The sequence below is a fragment of the Triplophysa rosa genome, linkage group LG20 (genome assembly GCF_024868665.1).
Source record: "Triplophysa rosa linkage group LG20, Trosa_1v2, whole genome shotgun sequence".
Lineage (NCBI taxonomy): Eukaryota > Metazoa > Chordata > Actinopteri > Cypriniformes > Nemacheilidae > Triplophysa > Triplophysa rosa.
This window is the reverse complement of record NC_079909.1, coordinates 19,546,697-19,560,597: the sequence shown is the minus strand read 5'-3', so window position 1 is coordinate 19,560,597 and position 13,901 is coordinate 19,546,697. Positions and strand designations below refer to the sequence as shown.

At 39.9% G+C, this 13,901-nt stretch overlaps 1 protein-coding gene across 10 annotated transcripts in view; it reads right to left on the bottom strand.

The window, feature by feature from the left end:
• Nucleotides 1–12,074, bottom strand: part of cacna1da (calcium channel, voltage-dependent, L type, alpha 1D subunit, a) — a 72,350-nt gene extending 60,276 nt beyond the window's left edge. For all 10 annotated transcript variants that reach the window (XM_057362838.1, XM_057362829.1, XM_057362830.1 and 7 more), the window contains exons 1-3: nt 11,851–12,074; nt 10,025–10,382; nt 9,321–9,426 (exon numbers count right to left, since the gene is read on the bottom strand). In XM_057362838.1, the coding sequence (XP_057218821.1) occupies nt 9,321–9,426; nt 10,025–10,251 (333 nt within the window). In that variant the 5' untranslated portion in view covers nt 10,252–10,382; nt 11,851–12,074. The remainder of the gene's footprint in view (nt 1–9,320; nt 9,427–10,024; nt 10,383–11,850) is intronic.
• Between the last annotated feature and the right edge of the window lie 1,827 nt (nt 12,075–13,901).

Sequence of the window (13,901 nt, the reverse complement as noted above, 5' to 3'; positions counted from 1 at the left end):
AGAGAGAGAGAGAGAGAGAGAGAGAGAGAGAGAGAGAGAGAGAGAGAGAGAGAGAGAGAGAGAGAGAGACAGAGAGAGACAGAGAGAGACAGAGAGAGAGAGAGGACTGAGGCCTGTGGGGCAAGCCATAAATATCTGTGACTCATCTCTGCTGGTTTATACACTAAAGACTAACTGTACATATTCCTCTCTCTCTCTCTCTCTCTCTCTCTCTCTCTCTCTCTCTCTCTCTGTGTACACGCAAACCATCATTAGCTAGTTTACTAAAAAAAAAACCCACGTGCCAGATTGTCCATTAAAGCACATGCAAATTTCACCTTCAACATCAAAAGCTCAGCTTCTCCTTTTATGGTAATAAAGTCTTTTCTTAATGGCTTGCATTTGTGTTCTCATATCCTTTCCGTTACATTTGTAAATTTAAAGCAAAATAATTATTACGCATCCCCATAAATCAACACAATGCATTCTGGTCTATTCTATTAGGACAACAGGGTTTCAATACACATACATGTACTCAAGCCCTACAATTATAAAAAACTCAGCTGGATGCCAAAAAACGTATTTTCTACTGTAACTACGTGAATGTATTTAAATAAGAGATACTGCGTACAAATGACAAGCATGAGGGCGTTGCCAAGGTGTTGCTATGCAGTTGCTATAGTGTTGTAGGTGGCTGTTTATTGGTCAAAGTCAAATTTGCCAACTCCCAATTCTCTCTAATATTCAGGTTTGATATGGTTGAGGTCATGTTATCTAAAACAGATATTATCTCATGAATTCATCTAGTCTAAATTTATATAAGGGCGACATTTTACTGAGAAACAAGACAAAAGAAGAGAGTGGAGAAAACGTGGGGGTGTGGGGCTGCGTTCCAAACCTCAAAAATAAACAATAAAAGCAGCTATGCTCGCCATAGAAGCACTACTAATAAATAAAAAACATTACTACGATATCCGGTTTGGTTTCTTTGTAAATGTTGGATTGTTGATGTCATTTGAATGTAAGGACATCACATAGGCAAACATTGTGCGACAAGAAAACATTCTAAGCGACAAGAAAAATGCATTAAGATACCTCAACCTCCCCCATCTCGCTTTCTCTCTCACTCTTGTCTGTATAGATCAGTCAATGTACACAAGGCGGATGAAGGAAGAGCTGCCTCCCTCAACCTCTGTGTGTAGGCTTGTAGAAACTGACCGTGTCCTGCTATAAAGTGCCTTTCTCCAAGAAAAGACTTGACAACGGATAAAGAAATGGAAAAGAAAGGAAGCCAGATCGCAAGTGTGTAATAGAGATGCGTGTGCATGACAGTTCTGAAAGGCTTTGAAATGATAAAGTTTAAATGCATAAAGAAAGGCATCTGAATACAGTATCTCCACCACCTCCACTCTCTCGCGGCAGTGCGTTCCTGAACCTTGTTCTCTCGCTCCGTAACCCAGCAACAAACCATATCCGTTCACATAGATTAGGCATTATGACCGGCTCACAATCAGGTGTTTTACCCCTGACCACTAGGGGCAGTGTGCATGCAGACGTACCGGAGAAAAATAAAAACCGCTAAAAATATAAAAAGATGCATGGCGTGCAATTGATCGAAATTCAGCTGTATTTAAATGGATGATGAAAACAATTTCGGCAGTCAGAGTTGGATTTCACCTCAAAATGAAATAAAGAAAATAGACCTAAAATAGACTGAGAACATTTTTAAGGTGCAATGTGTGACATTTAGCGGCATCTAGTGGTGAGGTTGTGAACTGCAACCAACGGCTCACTCCATCCCTCCCTTTCGAAGCACTACGGTGGTTGACACAGGGCTAAGATGTCGTCACGTTTTCGCTTCTTTTCCAAAGGAGATAACGTATTTAAGAAACGCGCTCTGTGGAGCAGTTTGTCCGTTCAGGGCTACTGTAGAAACAACATGGCGATTTCCATGCAAGGGGACCCGCGGTGTATGTAGATAGAAATAGCTCATTCTAAGGTAATAAAAACATAACGCTTCATTACGTAAGGTCTTTATACACCTCTGAAGACATAGTTATGTGTATTAAATTGCATTTCTATCAATGGATCCTCCAAAAACTACACACAGCACCTTTAATGTTACAGATACATAAGTACAATATGTGCGTTCTCTTTAAATCAGAGCAATAAGGAATAAAAATGTTCCTGAATGTCATGCACAGTGTGGAAGACACCACTTGGCATGTTTTGAAATGCATTGCAGGCGTGTAAGCTGGATACATCAAACTCTATTACATGACCTCTCCTCTCGCCCACTCCAATCAAAATACATATGAAACACACACATAGAGGCAATCAAATCACATATTTACATCAATATCACACATAGATTTACACAAAGACGGAGCATTTCCCACCCCATCAAACCCACACGCTTAGATAAAGACCATTGGGAAGTCAGCGCATCTGGAGAAAATAAGCGGTTAGCTAAGTGATTAAACACACACTTCAGACTTTATCACCGCTGGGGTCTGGAGACACAGTCACACAAACACACACACGCATATATATATATATACATAATATAAACGTTATATAAAAGGATTATTCAATATCTAACAAAGCCAATGGCAATATAATTATATGGAGGTCACAACAATAGAAGTCAATGTGAGATTTCCAGCATGATATAAAACACTGTGTTTGTGTGTGTGGTAAAGGTTGGGGAATGTGAATATTATCGGCTATGAAAAGGGCACGCTTGTACACAGCAGTCTTCAGCAGGAGCTGCCCAGAGCGCTCCGTCTACTACACGAAACAGCCGGGAATAACCATATGGCGAAGTCTGGTCCGTATCAACAAGGTGTGTTGTGTCTGTGCATCTGTCCCGATATGCCTGAAGAATAAATGTGACATTAATCTAAAGAGGCTTGTGTTTGTCGTCACTCTGTGACTGAACAAACCGATTATTTGCACCTTGTTTTTTTACAGTACACTTGGCTACAGTACATCATTCATTTAAAACCAAACGTTTGTGGCTTTCGGATGTGCTGACTGTTTCTATAATACTTGACTGAAGATGTTGTTTTTAAAGTCCCAGTGAACCAGAAGTTGCGATCGTTTTAACATCCGTGTTTTGACGCATTTCCGAGTGAAATGGAATTTCTAATGAGAAAAATATAAAATGCATAAAAACAGCCGTTGCATTTTGAAATGGAACTGGCAGCTGACTGACAGTTGAAGGGGAGGAGTTAACAGATGCTCCGCCCAAGCCGTCTAACATATTTAAGTCATATAAGATGGATAGTCATTACATTAAGGAAATGCATTTTCAGATTTTAACTCAAGAATATGAGAGCACAAGAATTTTAAAAAGAGAATGACCCACGTTGATATAGTATTTGCAATAAACGCTGCAATATTTCATGAAAAAATGGGCATTGTCATTTTTCATTTCATTGGAACTTTAAGACTTTTACAATGAAAGAAGAAATCTAGTAGGTAACGGGACAAAAACACAGTTGTAGCTGTAATCTTAACAGAGTGAACATGTAGTATGACTGACAAGCAAAAAGAAACTCAAAATTGTGTTAACATAATCTGTTTGTCATTCCATAAAAAAACAAAAATAGTAGTTTGCACCTTTAAGTCACCTGCTAAAGAGTCGATAATCAAACCAAGGTTTCACTTTTTGCACTCTCTCACATTGCCATTTGAAAGCTGAGACTTATGGGTAATGGAGTCCCTTAGAAATAAGACACCTGACATCCAGAAAGACCGATGACAAGTAGAGCCCTGCATTTCAGCCCGGGCCCGACGGGCCCCGACTTATTTACGCCCCTCGGGCCGGGCTTCGGGACAATATTTACGTCATAGCTCAAAAGCGGGCCAGGCTTCGGGCTTGTTTTAGGCTTGTCCTCCTTTTTATACACTCACCTAAAGGATTATTAGGAACACCATACTAATACGGTGTTTGACCCCCTTTCGCCTTCAGAACTGCCTTAATTCTACGTGGCATTGATTCAACAAGGTGCTGAAAGCATTCTTTAGAAATGTTGGCCCATATTGATAGGATAGCATCTTGCAGTTGATGGAGATTTGTGGGATGCACATCCAGGGCACGAAGCTCCCGTTCCACCACATCCCAAAGATGTTCTATCGGGTTGAGATCTGGTGACTGTGGGGGCCATTCTAGTACAGTGAACTCATTGTCATGTTCAAGAAACCAATTTGAAATGATTCGAGCTTTGTGACATGGTGCATTATCCTGCTGGAAGTAGCCATTAGAGGATGGGTACATGGTGGTCATAAAGGGATGGACATGGTCAGAAACAATGCTCAGGTAGGCCGTGGCATTTAAACGATGCCCAATTGGCACTAAGGGGCCTAAAGTGTGCCAAGAAAACATCCCCCACACCATTACACCACCACCACCAGCCTGCACAGTGGTAACAAGGCATGATGGATCCATGTTCTCATTCTGTTTACGCCAAATTCTGACTCTACCATTTGAATGTCTCAACAGAAATCGAGACTCATCAGACCAGGCAACATTTTTCCAGTCTTCAACTGTCCAATTTTGGTGAGCTCGTGCAAATTGTAGCCTCTTTTTCCTATTTGTAGTGGAGATGAGTGGTACCCGGTGGGGTCTTCTGCTGTTGTAGCCCATCTGCCTCAAGGTTGTGCGTGTTGTGGCTTCACAAATGCTTTGCTGCATACCTCGGTTGTAACGAGTGGTTATTTCAGTCAAAGTTGCTCTTCTATCAGCTTGAATCAGTCGGCCCATTCTCCTCTGACCTCTAGCATCAACAAGGCATTTTCGCCCACAGGACTGCCGCATACTGGATGTTTTTCCCTTTTCACACCATTCTTTGTAAACCCTAGAAATGGTTGTGCGTGAAAATCCCAGTAACTGAGCAGATTGTGAAATACTCAGACCGGCCCGTCTGGCACCAACAACCATGCCACGCTCAAAATTGCTTAAATCACCTTTCTTTCCCATTCTGACATTCAGTTTGGAGTTCAGGAGATTGTCTTGACCAGGACCACACCCCTAAATGCATTGAAGCAACTGCCATGTGATTGGTTGATTAGATAATTGCATTAATGAGAAATTGAACAGGTGTTCCTAATAATCCTTTAGGTGAGTGTATATTAGACATTCATTAATATTTCTAATATATATTAGAAATTCAGTAAATAAAGAAACGATGAGAAGTTGATGATGGTAAATTTAAAACATCGAACACGTTTACGTATCACGCTGACACACATTACACATTCTGCTTGCGCGCAATTGCGCCCGCGCGTTCACTCTGGTTTCCCTCGTCCACTATTCACCTCACGTGCAATGGAGAACATAAAGAGAAAAATCGCAAATGGCGAAGTTAAAACACAGAAAAACAAAGAGGAAAGGCAAACTTCTGGGCTGTTTTTCTACACGATGTTCTTTAAGAGATTGTTCTTGTGGCTGTACCTGTGTTAGGAGGCTGTCTCGTTTTCTGTTTGGGATTCGACTTTTTTCATTGATAATTGTTGCGTAAGTGTAAGGTAAGACAATCTGCATGTTGTTGTTATTATTATTATTTTAAATTGTTTCGAGTTTACACGTTTTCATTTGTTTTCAGCACGTTGTTCGCCGTTGCGAGCGCCTCAGTTTATAAAAAAGTGCCCTTTTACTGATAATAAACGTTTAAACTAACATTGTGATATGCTTGAATTGTTGAGTTTTTTCTTTATTTAAAAAAAATCTTTGGATTTTATTGCAGGCAAGCCAAGTGTTGATTTGATAGACTAAATTGATCAAACGTAGTCAACTCACCATCCGCCGCTAGCCGTCGTCTATTTAAAAAACAAAAAGTTGAATTTACCAAACAAAAAAATGCTCGAAATTTTTTTCTAAATTAACTTAATAAAGGAAAAAAAATACATAACTACTTTGCTATTAAAAAAACTAAACGGAACTATTTTAATGGCTGCAACAGTAGTACTGGCTGTGTAATGGGATTAAAAATAAGATAGAATGCATATTTTGTTCCGACACTTTCATTTTTGCAATTTTACGTGTCTAATACATGCATGGGCAACTTATAACACACCAAAGACACAGAAAAACACGTATTCGCGCCATATGACCCCTTTAACTTAAAACTAAGATTCCAGTTACTCTTACAAAAACAATCATCTGAAATTGCTCACATCATACAGCTTTGCTTTTAAGAACTAGAAAACTACGAGAAGTCTGTTCGTGAACTAAAGCCCCCTGATCCCGGTCCATGCTGGAAATGAAACCAAACTCCCTTGAGCTGCACGTCAAACCCCAATTAAAATGAAACCTCAACCAAATAGAGCTCGCAGTGAACTGTTGGACACATTTCTTACACAACGCCTTTGCGCATTAGCCTTGCGTAGAAGTACGTATTCTACCGTCAAAACATTTCACACTTCTATAAAATCCCACTTTACTTTCAGCATATTTCAGATTCAGAATTACAAACCCTTTTTATATTTAAGCCTAAAATGGATGCTTCAAGACATCTTTTTCATCTTTTTCCAAGACATAAATGTGCACCTCTTATGAACATCTGTCAATTGAGATTTTGGTATATTACGTTTACTATGAAAACGCTTTATGCACATCTCTGGCCCTTGATCACCCCAGGTGCAGTTTATACGGTTTGCCAACACATCTCTGACCCTCTAATGTACCTGTAGACCCTGATTCATCCGTGTGAGTCGACCTGAAGCGCATGATATACCTGCTGGGTCTGTGATGAAATTCTGCTCTGTGATTGTCTCCTACTGTTCAGCAAACACAAACACACGCAGCAGTCCAAACAGATAAAAGAACAAAAAATAAAAGACCAAATGTTGGTCATTTTTTGTGAGCCATTTGCAAATCCCTTGATCAAACTTTTGGGTGAAAAAGCCAGGATGTAACATCTCTGCCTGCTGTTTCTCCTTCCTGTGTTAAGACTCCGGAGCTAAAAATTACAAAAAAATGAAACCACGTCTACGAAAGCTATTCACAAATCATGAAGCCGTCGTGCTGAGGCGCAAGATCGAACAGCTGTCTTATCTCAACTCACAATCATTCTCAATCCGAGGAGAAATGCAATGCGGAGAACATCCGCCCCCTCCAAATCCGTCGAATCTGTGTTCCAAACTCTCCTCTTTTCTAAATATAAATCATTTATCTGATGAGTTCAGAATCTGATCAATTACACTGTGCAGGCGAAGCAGCTTGTAAAAAGGAAGTAAAATGGAGAAAAGGAAGGATTAGCTTTAGTCATTTAAACATGCATCTGTTCTCAGAAATGATCCCTTATAATGAGACATATTTTATCCATTATATCTTCTAGGAATGTACAAACATAATGACAGCGCTTAGGTTGTATTCGTGGGGGTAAAGAAATATTCTCTCTCATACTTTCAAAAAGAAATTCAGAACAGATAAAAATATCAAATTAAATAGACGTAAACACAAAACACAATTCAATTCAATTCAATTTTATTTATATAGCGCTTTTCACAATGTGCATTGTTCCAAAGCAGCTTTACAGGAGCAAATAAGAAAAACACAGAAAGGTAAAACACAGCACAGTGCATGGTGTTTATAGACCAAGCAAGATCATTATAATAAATAATATCTAATAAATAAATGAATAAATAAATAAATAAATAAATGCAGTCAAAACACAGGTTTCCTTTTTTCAGTTTTCGTAATCTAATCATTTCTTAATATATAAAATAAGGATCTACACTACATTTTTATTTCATTGAATGTGTATTTAAAAATGTTATTTACTAGAACGAAAACTAAAACTATATAACGTTAATTGAAATCAAATAAAATATAAGCCTAAATATTACTGGACAAACTAAACAAAATTAGCAATGTTGCCTTAGCAATCAACTAAGGTGTTTAAATTGAGCAATTATTTACAGAAAATGAATAAACTAAACTAAAGCGAAACCTTAATAAATATATTAAACGAATATAGTAACATTAAAAATAAAGATATAAATAATAAAACGACAAAAGCACATTTCAAAATGGCTAAAAATTTAAATAAAATCACAAACAAACTGAAAATACAAAAATATTCATGTACAATAAAACCGAATACCAAACTATAAAAACAGCAAACACAGCCACCACCAGTACAATTTACAGGATGCTCAGTAGACGCCTTTACTGTTAGTAAACACTGTGACACGTTTTTGTGGGCGGAGCTTAGGTGGAGGCAGAAAAAGATCCCCCTGACCGCATCACTAATGCTAGGTAGCACGTTTTGTTTCCTTGCTTTTTGACAATGACTAGAAAAAAATCAGATTAAATTTTAACACGCAAGGTCACTCACTGTCTAGGACCGCGATTGTTATTGAAAAAGTGAACTTTAACGCCAGGAAGCTGGCCGACCTGCACGCGCTCACTCAATGGATCCAGAGATCCTAACATGATTACCTCCAGTTAAGTGGCCTGACATCTACACCTACCAGACAGTGAAACCAAGCGTGTAAAGTAAAGATAAACCGAGAGCGTATACATCTATAGATGCCTGCGTGCACTGTGGCAAATGTTAGCAAATGCATTTACTCGAACACAAACCTGACACATAACACGAGCCTTATCACTGCCCTCTCCCGTTAATGCACTTGTGACGAAAGGAAAAGAGATGACAAACAGTTTCCTTCACGTTTAGTTTCTGGCCAATAGTTAACTGCTAGTTATATAACTAACAAAGTTAGCTAGCATACCCTATGGGTTCAAAAGTTAACGCTACGTGAAAAATAACCTTGTTCCCCAGTTTCTGATTTGGGCATAACGTGAGATATTTTTAGACACAACTCATAATCGACACCAACAAAAGACAGTAGTTTTTTAATCTTAAGTAAGTGAAACACGAGCATTTTTGATGATCGTTCCTGGTCAGTCCGCTCGTTTTATGGTGTTTAACTACAGCTGTCGTCAGTGTTTTTGGTCGGCAGTGGCAGCAGGTGTGTTAACATATCAAATTGGAGACTGTATTCTGTCGATTGTGGCACTAAACAACACAACAAGGTGATATTTTAAACTCCTTATGTAGTCGAATCTGTGCTGGTTTGTATTGGCCGCCTCCAGTTTTCCCTTTGTTTTGTCAAAAGGGGTCTATTGGAGACACATAGAGCTGATTAAAATATTAAAGGGCGGAGCTTAAGCTCCATAAACTAATATGATATTAGTCCCTCGGGAGATGCTCTTCGACCTAAAACCTGTTTTGAAATGGTGCAGACACCACCCCTAATTTTAGTATGGGTTTGGGCTCATGACAAGGGTCAAGCTGCAATATGCCAAAAGGTCAAAGTGCTTTACTCACCAGGTCGTGGTTGGTTGAGTTGGAGTCGTCCTCAGGAAAGGGAATATATACAGCTAAGGCCATGCAGTTGGCGAAAATCGCTATCAATATAAAGATATCGAATGGCCTGATATTTGGGTTAAGGAAAACGACAAAGAACAATGACATAATATAACATATCATAATCCAAATTTGAATGATTTGTTTTGTATTGTAAAAACATCTTATCTTCTATGAGGTCTGAAAACTGATGCTCTTTTTAAAGCCCGACTTTACACGCCTTTAGTTTAAAGGGATATGTCACGCAAAATTGAAAATTGATCCTTCGCAAAACCCCGCCCCCCTTCGTTCCTGTTGCTATGCTATATTTATCCTACTACTGTATGGGAGTCAATGGGGGGCAAAATCTGTCTGGTTATAAGCATTCTTCCAAATATCTTTCTCTGAGTTCATCAGAACAAAGACATTTATACAGATTTGGAACAACTCGAAGGTGAGTAAATGATGACAGAACTCTCGTTTTTGGGTGAAGTATCCCTTTAGGATGAAGGTGTTCCTCGAGGCAGGAAACAGTTCTTCACTTTAATAAAGACCACCAGACAGGCTTCTGGAGGAGATCATAGGCCTATACGTCATGACGGCACATCTGGATATCTGCTCTACATTCAAGAGTGAATTAATTGATTTACCCATTCGACTCGCTTTACTAACAGTACAAAGGATACTTCCATTCCACGAGGCTGATGCAGGCCCGGCGGATGGGGTTGTTGAGGTTGAGGCAGAAGAGAGCTCTCTGTGGCCTCGTGTTGGCCGAACTGCCCTGTTTTTTGCTCTTGGCATACTGCTGTCGTTTCTTTTGGGCCAGCGAGCCCACCGGTACCACCGAGGACACGGGCACGGCCACCGCAGCTGCAGGGGGCGCGGCAGGCGGAGCGGGGCCGTTGGCGCTCATGGTGCGGGCGTGGGCCTGAGCGGGGCGTCCACCAGCATGGGCCGGCCAGGGGCGAGGGAGCGGAGGGTCTCACCAACAGCCTGGCACGTCACCAGAGACAGGGACTCTGGTACTGCTGGCATAATTTGCCTCTGTGGAGAAACGGATAGGCGAGTTAGAATCTGTGTGTGCATTCTGTGAACTGAAAGAGAGAGAATAAGCAGGAGAAGAGAATGTTGTGGGAGGCTGTGCGGTGACTTCCTTCACTTCAACATTACATTATGCAATAATGTGGGTGTAAGACCAAGAAAACGCATACAGTCAGTGTGTCTTCGGGTTTGAAGGCCGGCGTCTCAGCCTGGGTTCACAAGAAGTCCTTAGCGTCAAGGCACTCACTCGTCTGTAACCATACGACAGCTTTATGTGAGGAACAGACTTTAAGTTGTAAGTCAATGTAAATCCCAGCTTTCGAATCAAATCAGTACACTAAATGTAGTAGGCCGGCCTACACTAAAAAGATCATTGCTCATCAAGGCCCCAGCAGACCTTATAATAAAGCGGGTCAGCGAGAAAAAAACGAATAGATTGCTTAAATGACAAAGGTAATATTAGGATAATGTCACTATAAAGTTGAGCCTGTGGAAAAATCAATGCATGTAGCGTGACCCAATGACAACCAAATACAAACAACGTGGTAGAGAATCACACTAAACCGACAACACTAGAAAATTGTCCAAATATGATCCAGCACAACCAAGCTCTGATATGATGCACACGCATAACAGATACATCAGCTGAGTCCTTCAACCACTAGGCCCCTACAGAGCAAATGAAGACATGCATGGAAAGGTCATACGCTTGTATAAATTTCCCTTGAAGCGTTTGTCTTCTATCAGATTGTGAAATTCTGCCTTTGCAGACAACAGATCTGTATGAAGACCTCACTTCCATATACAATGTTAATCTTTAATAAATGCATTTTATCCTTGTCAGCAAATGCACTTATATTAATTCATCTCATTTTTATGTCGATACAAATCAATCGCACCATGAAACATAAGTGATAAATATAACGCATTGTGGACAAAGAGAAAATGAAGCACTTCCTGCAAGATTAGTTAAACATCAATCTTGCAAGAAGTGCATACTTTTCTCTTTGTCCACAATGCGTTATATTTATCATTCTAACAAGAATAGCATGCAGGCAATGAATAGAAATGCATTCATAGATAAAGAGTCTCACGACTCCAAAAATAACCTACAAATATAAAGACATAACCGAATCTCCTTGAACACACTGTATGGAGCTTCTTCCAAATAATATTCTACATGAAATCTGTGTCTTTCATCGGATGATCCTCAGTCCCGACAGCTGTGAGGCGTTTATCGTGTCACCGACTGTTCAGTTTCATAAACGCCTGGATGTGACAAGCAGTGACAACATCAAAGGTCTAACGGGACCCAAACACATGAAGGACAAAACGGAGCTAAACGAGCGCATCCTCTGCATCAGCACCATCGGCGAGTATTTTCAGCCCTCGGATGGACGCAACGTGATCGCGTTAAAATAAAAAAGATGTTTAACCAGAAACGCGTCAGGCCCCGGCGTGCACATCTTACCTTTGATGAGGTCTTTATTTTCAACTGATGGTGGTGATGTTGCGGCTTATATCCAGAGGTGAAACTCCGACATCGATTGAAACGCTCGGGTCCGATCTGACACGGTAAAGTCAAATGCATCAGTGTGCGTTCGTGAGAGCGCTATTTTGCCCACGAGAGAGCGCGAGCGCGAGAGCTCGGTGCCCGTGTGTACGCGTGACGCGGCGTCGGTGAACGGTGAAATGAGCTGAACTCCCCCTCCGGCTGTGCACGCGCAAACACATCTCACTGGCGAGACTCGGTTCGCTGTTCAAAGCGGCGATTCTTTTGAGTCGAAAGAGTGGCAGGCTTTTAGATGTTCACCAAAATGTTGCTCCAACGTCTTGATTATTGATATATTGTGCTTTTCCCCCGAGTATTGTTCCAATGTTGTTCCACCTTGTTTAACTCCAAAACAAAGCCATGCAAACCAATGATTGGCCGTCGATTCGATCGAATCATCAATAAGAACTGGCTCAATGAAACGACTCGCGAATCGGACACTTACGTGTGCCATAGGTAAAATAAACAAAAACTTGATCTGTTTAGCTAGCAGTACTTGAAAAATATTGAGCAATATTTATTTTATTACCAGTGTTATTTAATTTAATATGCTATATCCGGGGGTTTCTTTTTACGTTGTGGTAAAGATATGCTAAAAGATCTCATGACACGTTAAAATTACGCCATTAAAGGGATACTTTACTACCAAAGCAAAATGTTTTACTCACCCTCGAGGCATCCTAACTGAATATGGCTTTCTTCTTGAAGAATAATGCAGTCAGAATTATAATACCACGTATCATTTTTTCTTCAATACCGCTGCATTATTCTTCAAGAAGAAAGCCATGTTAAAGTTAGGATGCCCTGAGGGTGAGTAAAACATGGGCAAATTTTGATTTGGTAGTAAAGTATCCCTTTAATCTTGCTGCATGTCAGTGTTATCGTTTTTTTTTTTAAAGTTTTATTCTGATTTTAAGCCTCGCCATTCTGTTCCAACATAAATGGAAGCCTTATATGAATGGCTAAAATTATCTTATTGTGCTAATAATGTCCCTTTTCCATTCCTGTAAATCCATGCTAACTTTGTAAATATTTAGATACGTTTGTGAAAGTAAAAATAGTTCTTTTTTTTTTTAATAATGACCCTAAAACCAAGGGAACACATCAGTTGTAAGGCCAAGAAATGCTTTTAGCAACTTTCAGAAACGTATAGGCCTATGGGTTCCTTTGAAAATGGTCTGGATGGCCATATGAGAAAACCAACGTTTCACAGTTCACAGAGCAGATCTTACCGCTTCAAAAACATGCGATTAGAGCTCAAAGACTACTGACTTCTCTTGAGTAATCATCTCCAAGGAGGAAATTTGCAATATGAATATTGTCTCAGAAGGCCCCAGTTTTATACTGGGGCAGCACAAATAGGTTACTCATCATCCTCAAAGTGCTTCAGATGTTGCTAAGGCAAAGCTACTGTAGGCTAGCAGACACTTTCCAAAAGTTGATACGGTGCATTTTCTGTTATCATATAGGCCTAGTTTCTCATTTTAATAATCACAAAGTTTTCTGTCACATTTATAAATACTTGTCTGAAGTGATGTGTTATTGCTGGACAACATCTCTATTGAAGGACAACCTTGTAATATTTCTTTCATCCAAACACTTCAAAGGACGAGTTTGTCGCAATCAGACACCTATAGAAATGACACAACCTGTTCGCCACCTGCTCTGCTCAGAAACTCATCAACATCTCTCACATTACAAGTGATGTCTGGAATATTCTCTACAACAAGAACATTCAACGACATTTCTGCTGTCGAGCTTGTGTCACGCAACAGCTCACAGAAAGTGTGTATTATTACAGAAAGATATTATTTCATAAAGATGTCATTGTGCTGTTTTAACGTAAATGTATACAGAACATGTATTCCTACAGGTGTTAACAGTGAAACCTTACAGATGATAAAGAAACGTTTTCATTTGCATGTACAGTATTAGTCATTTTTAGGAGAATATAAAGAAAATAGGATCAA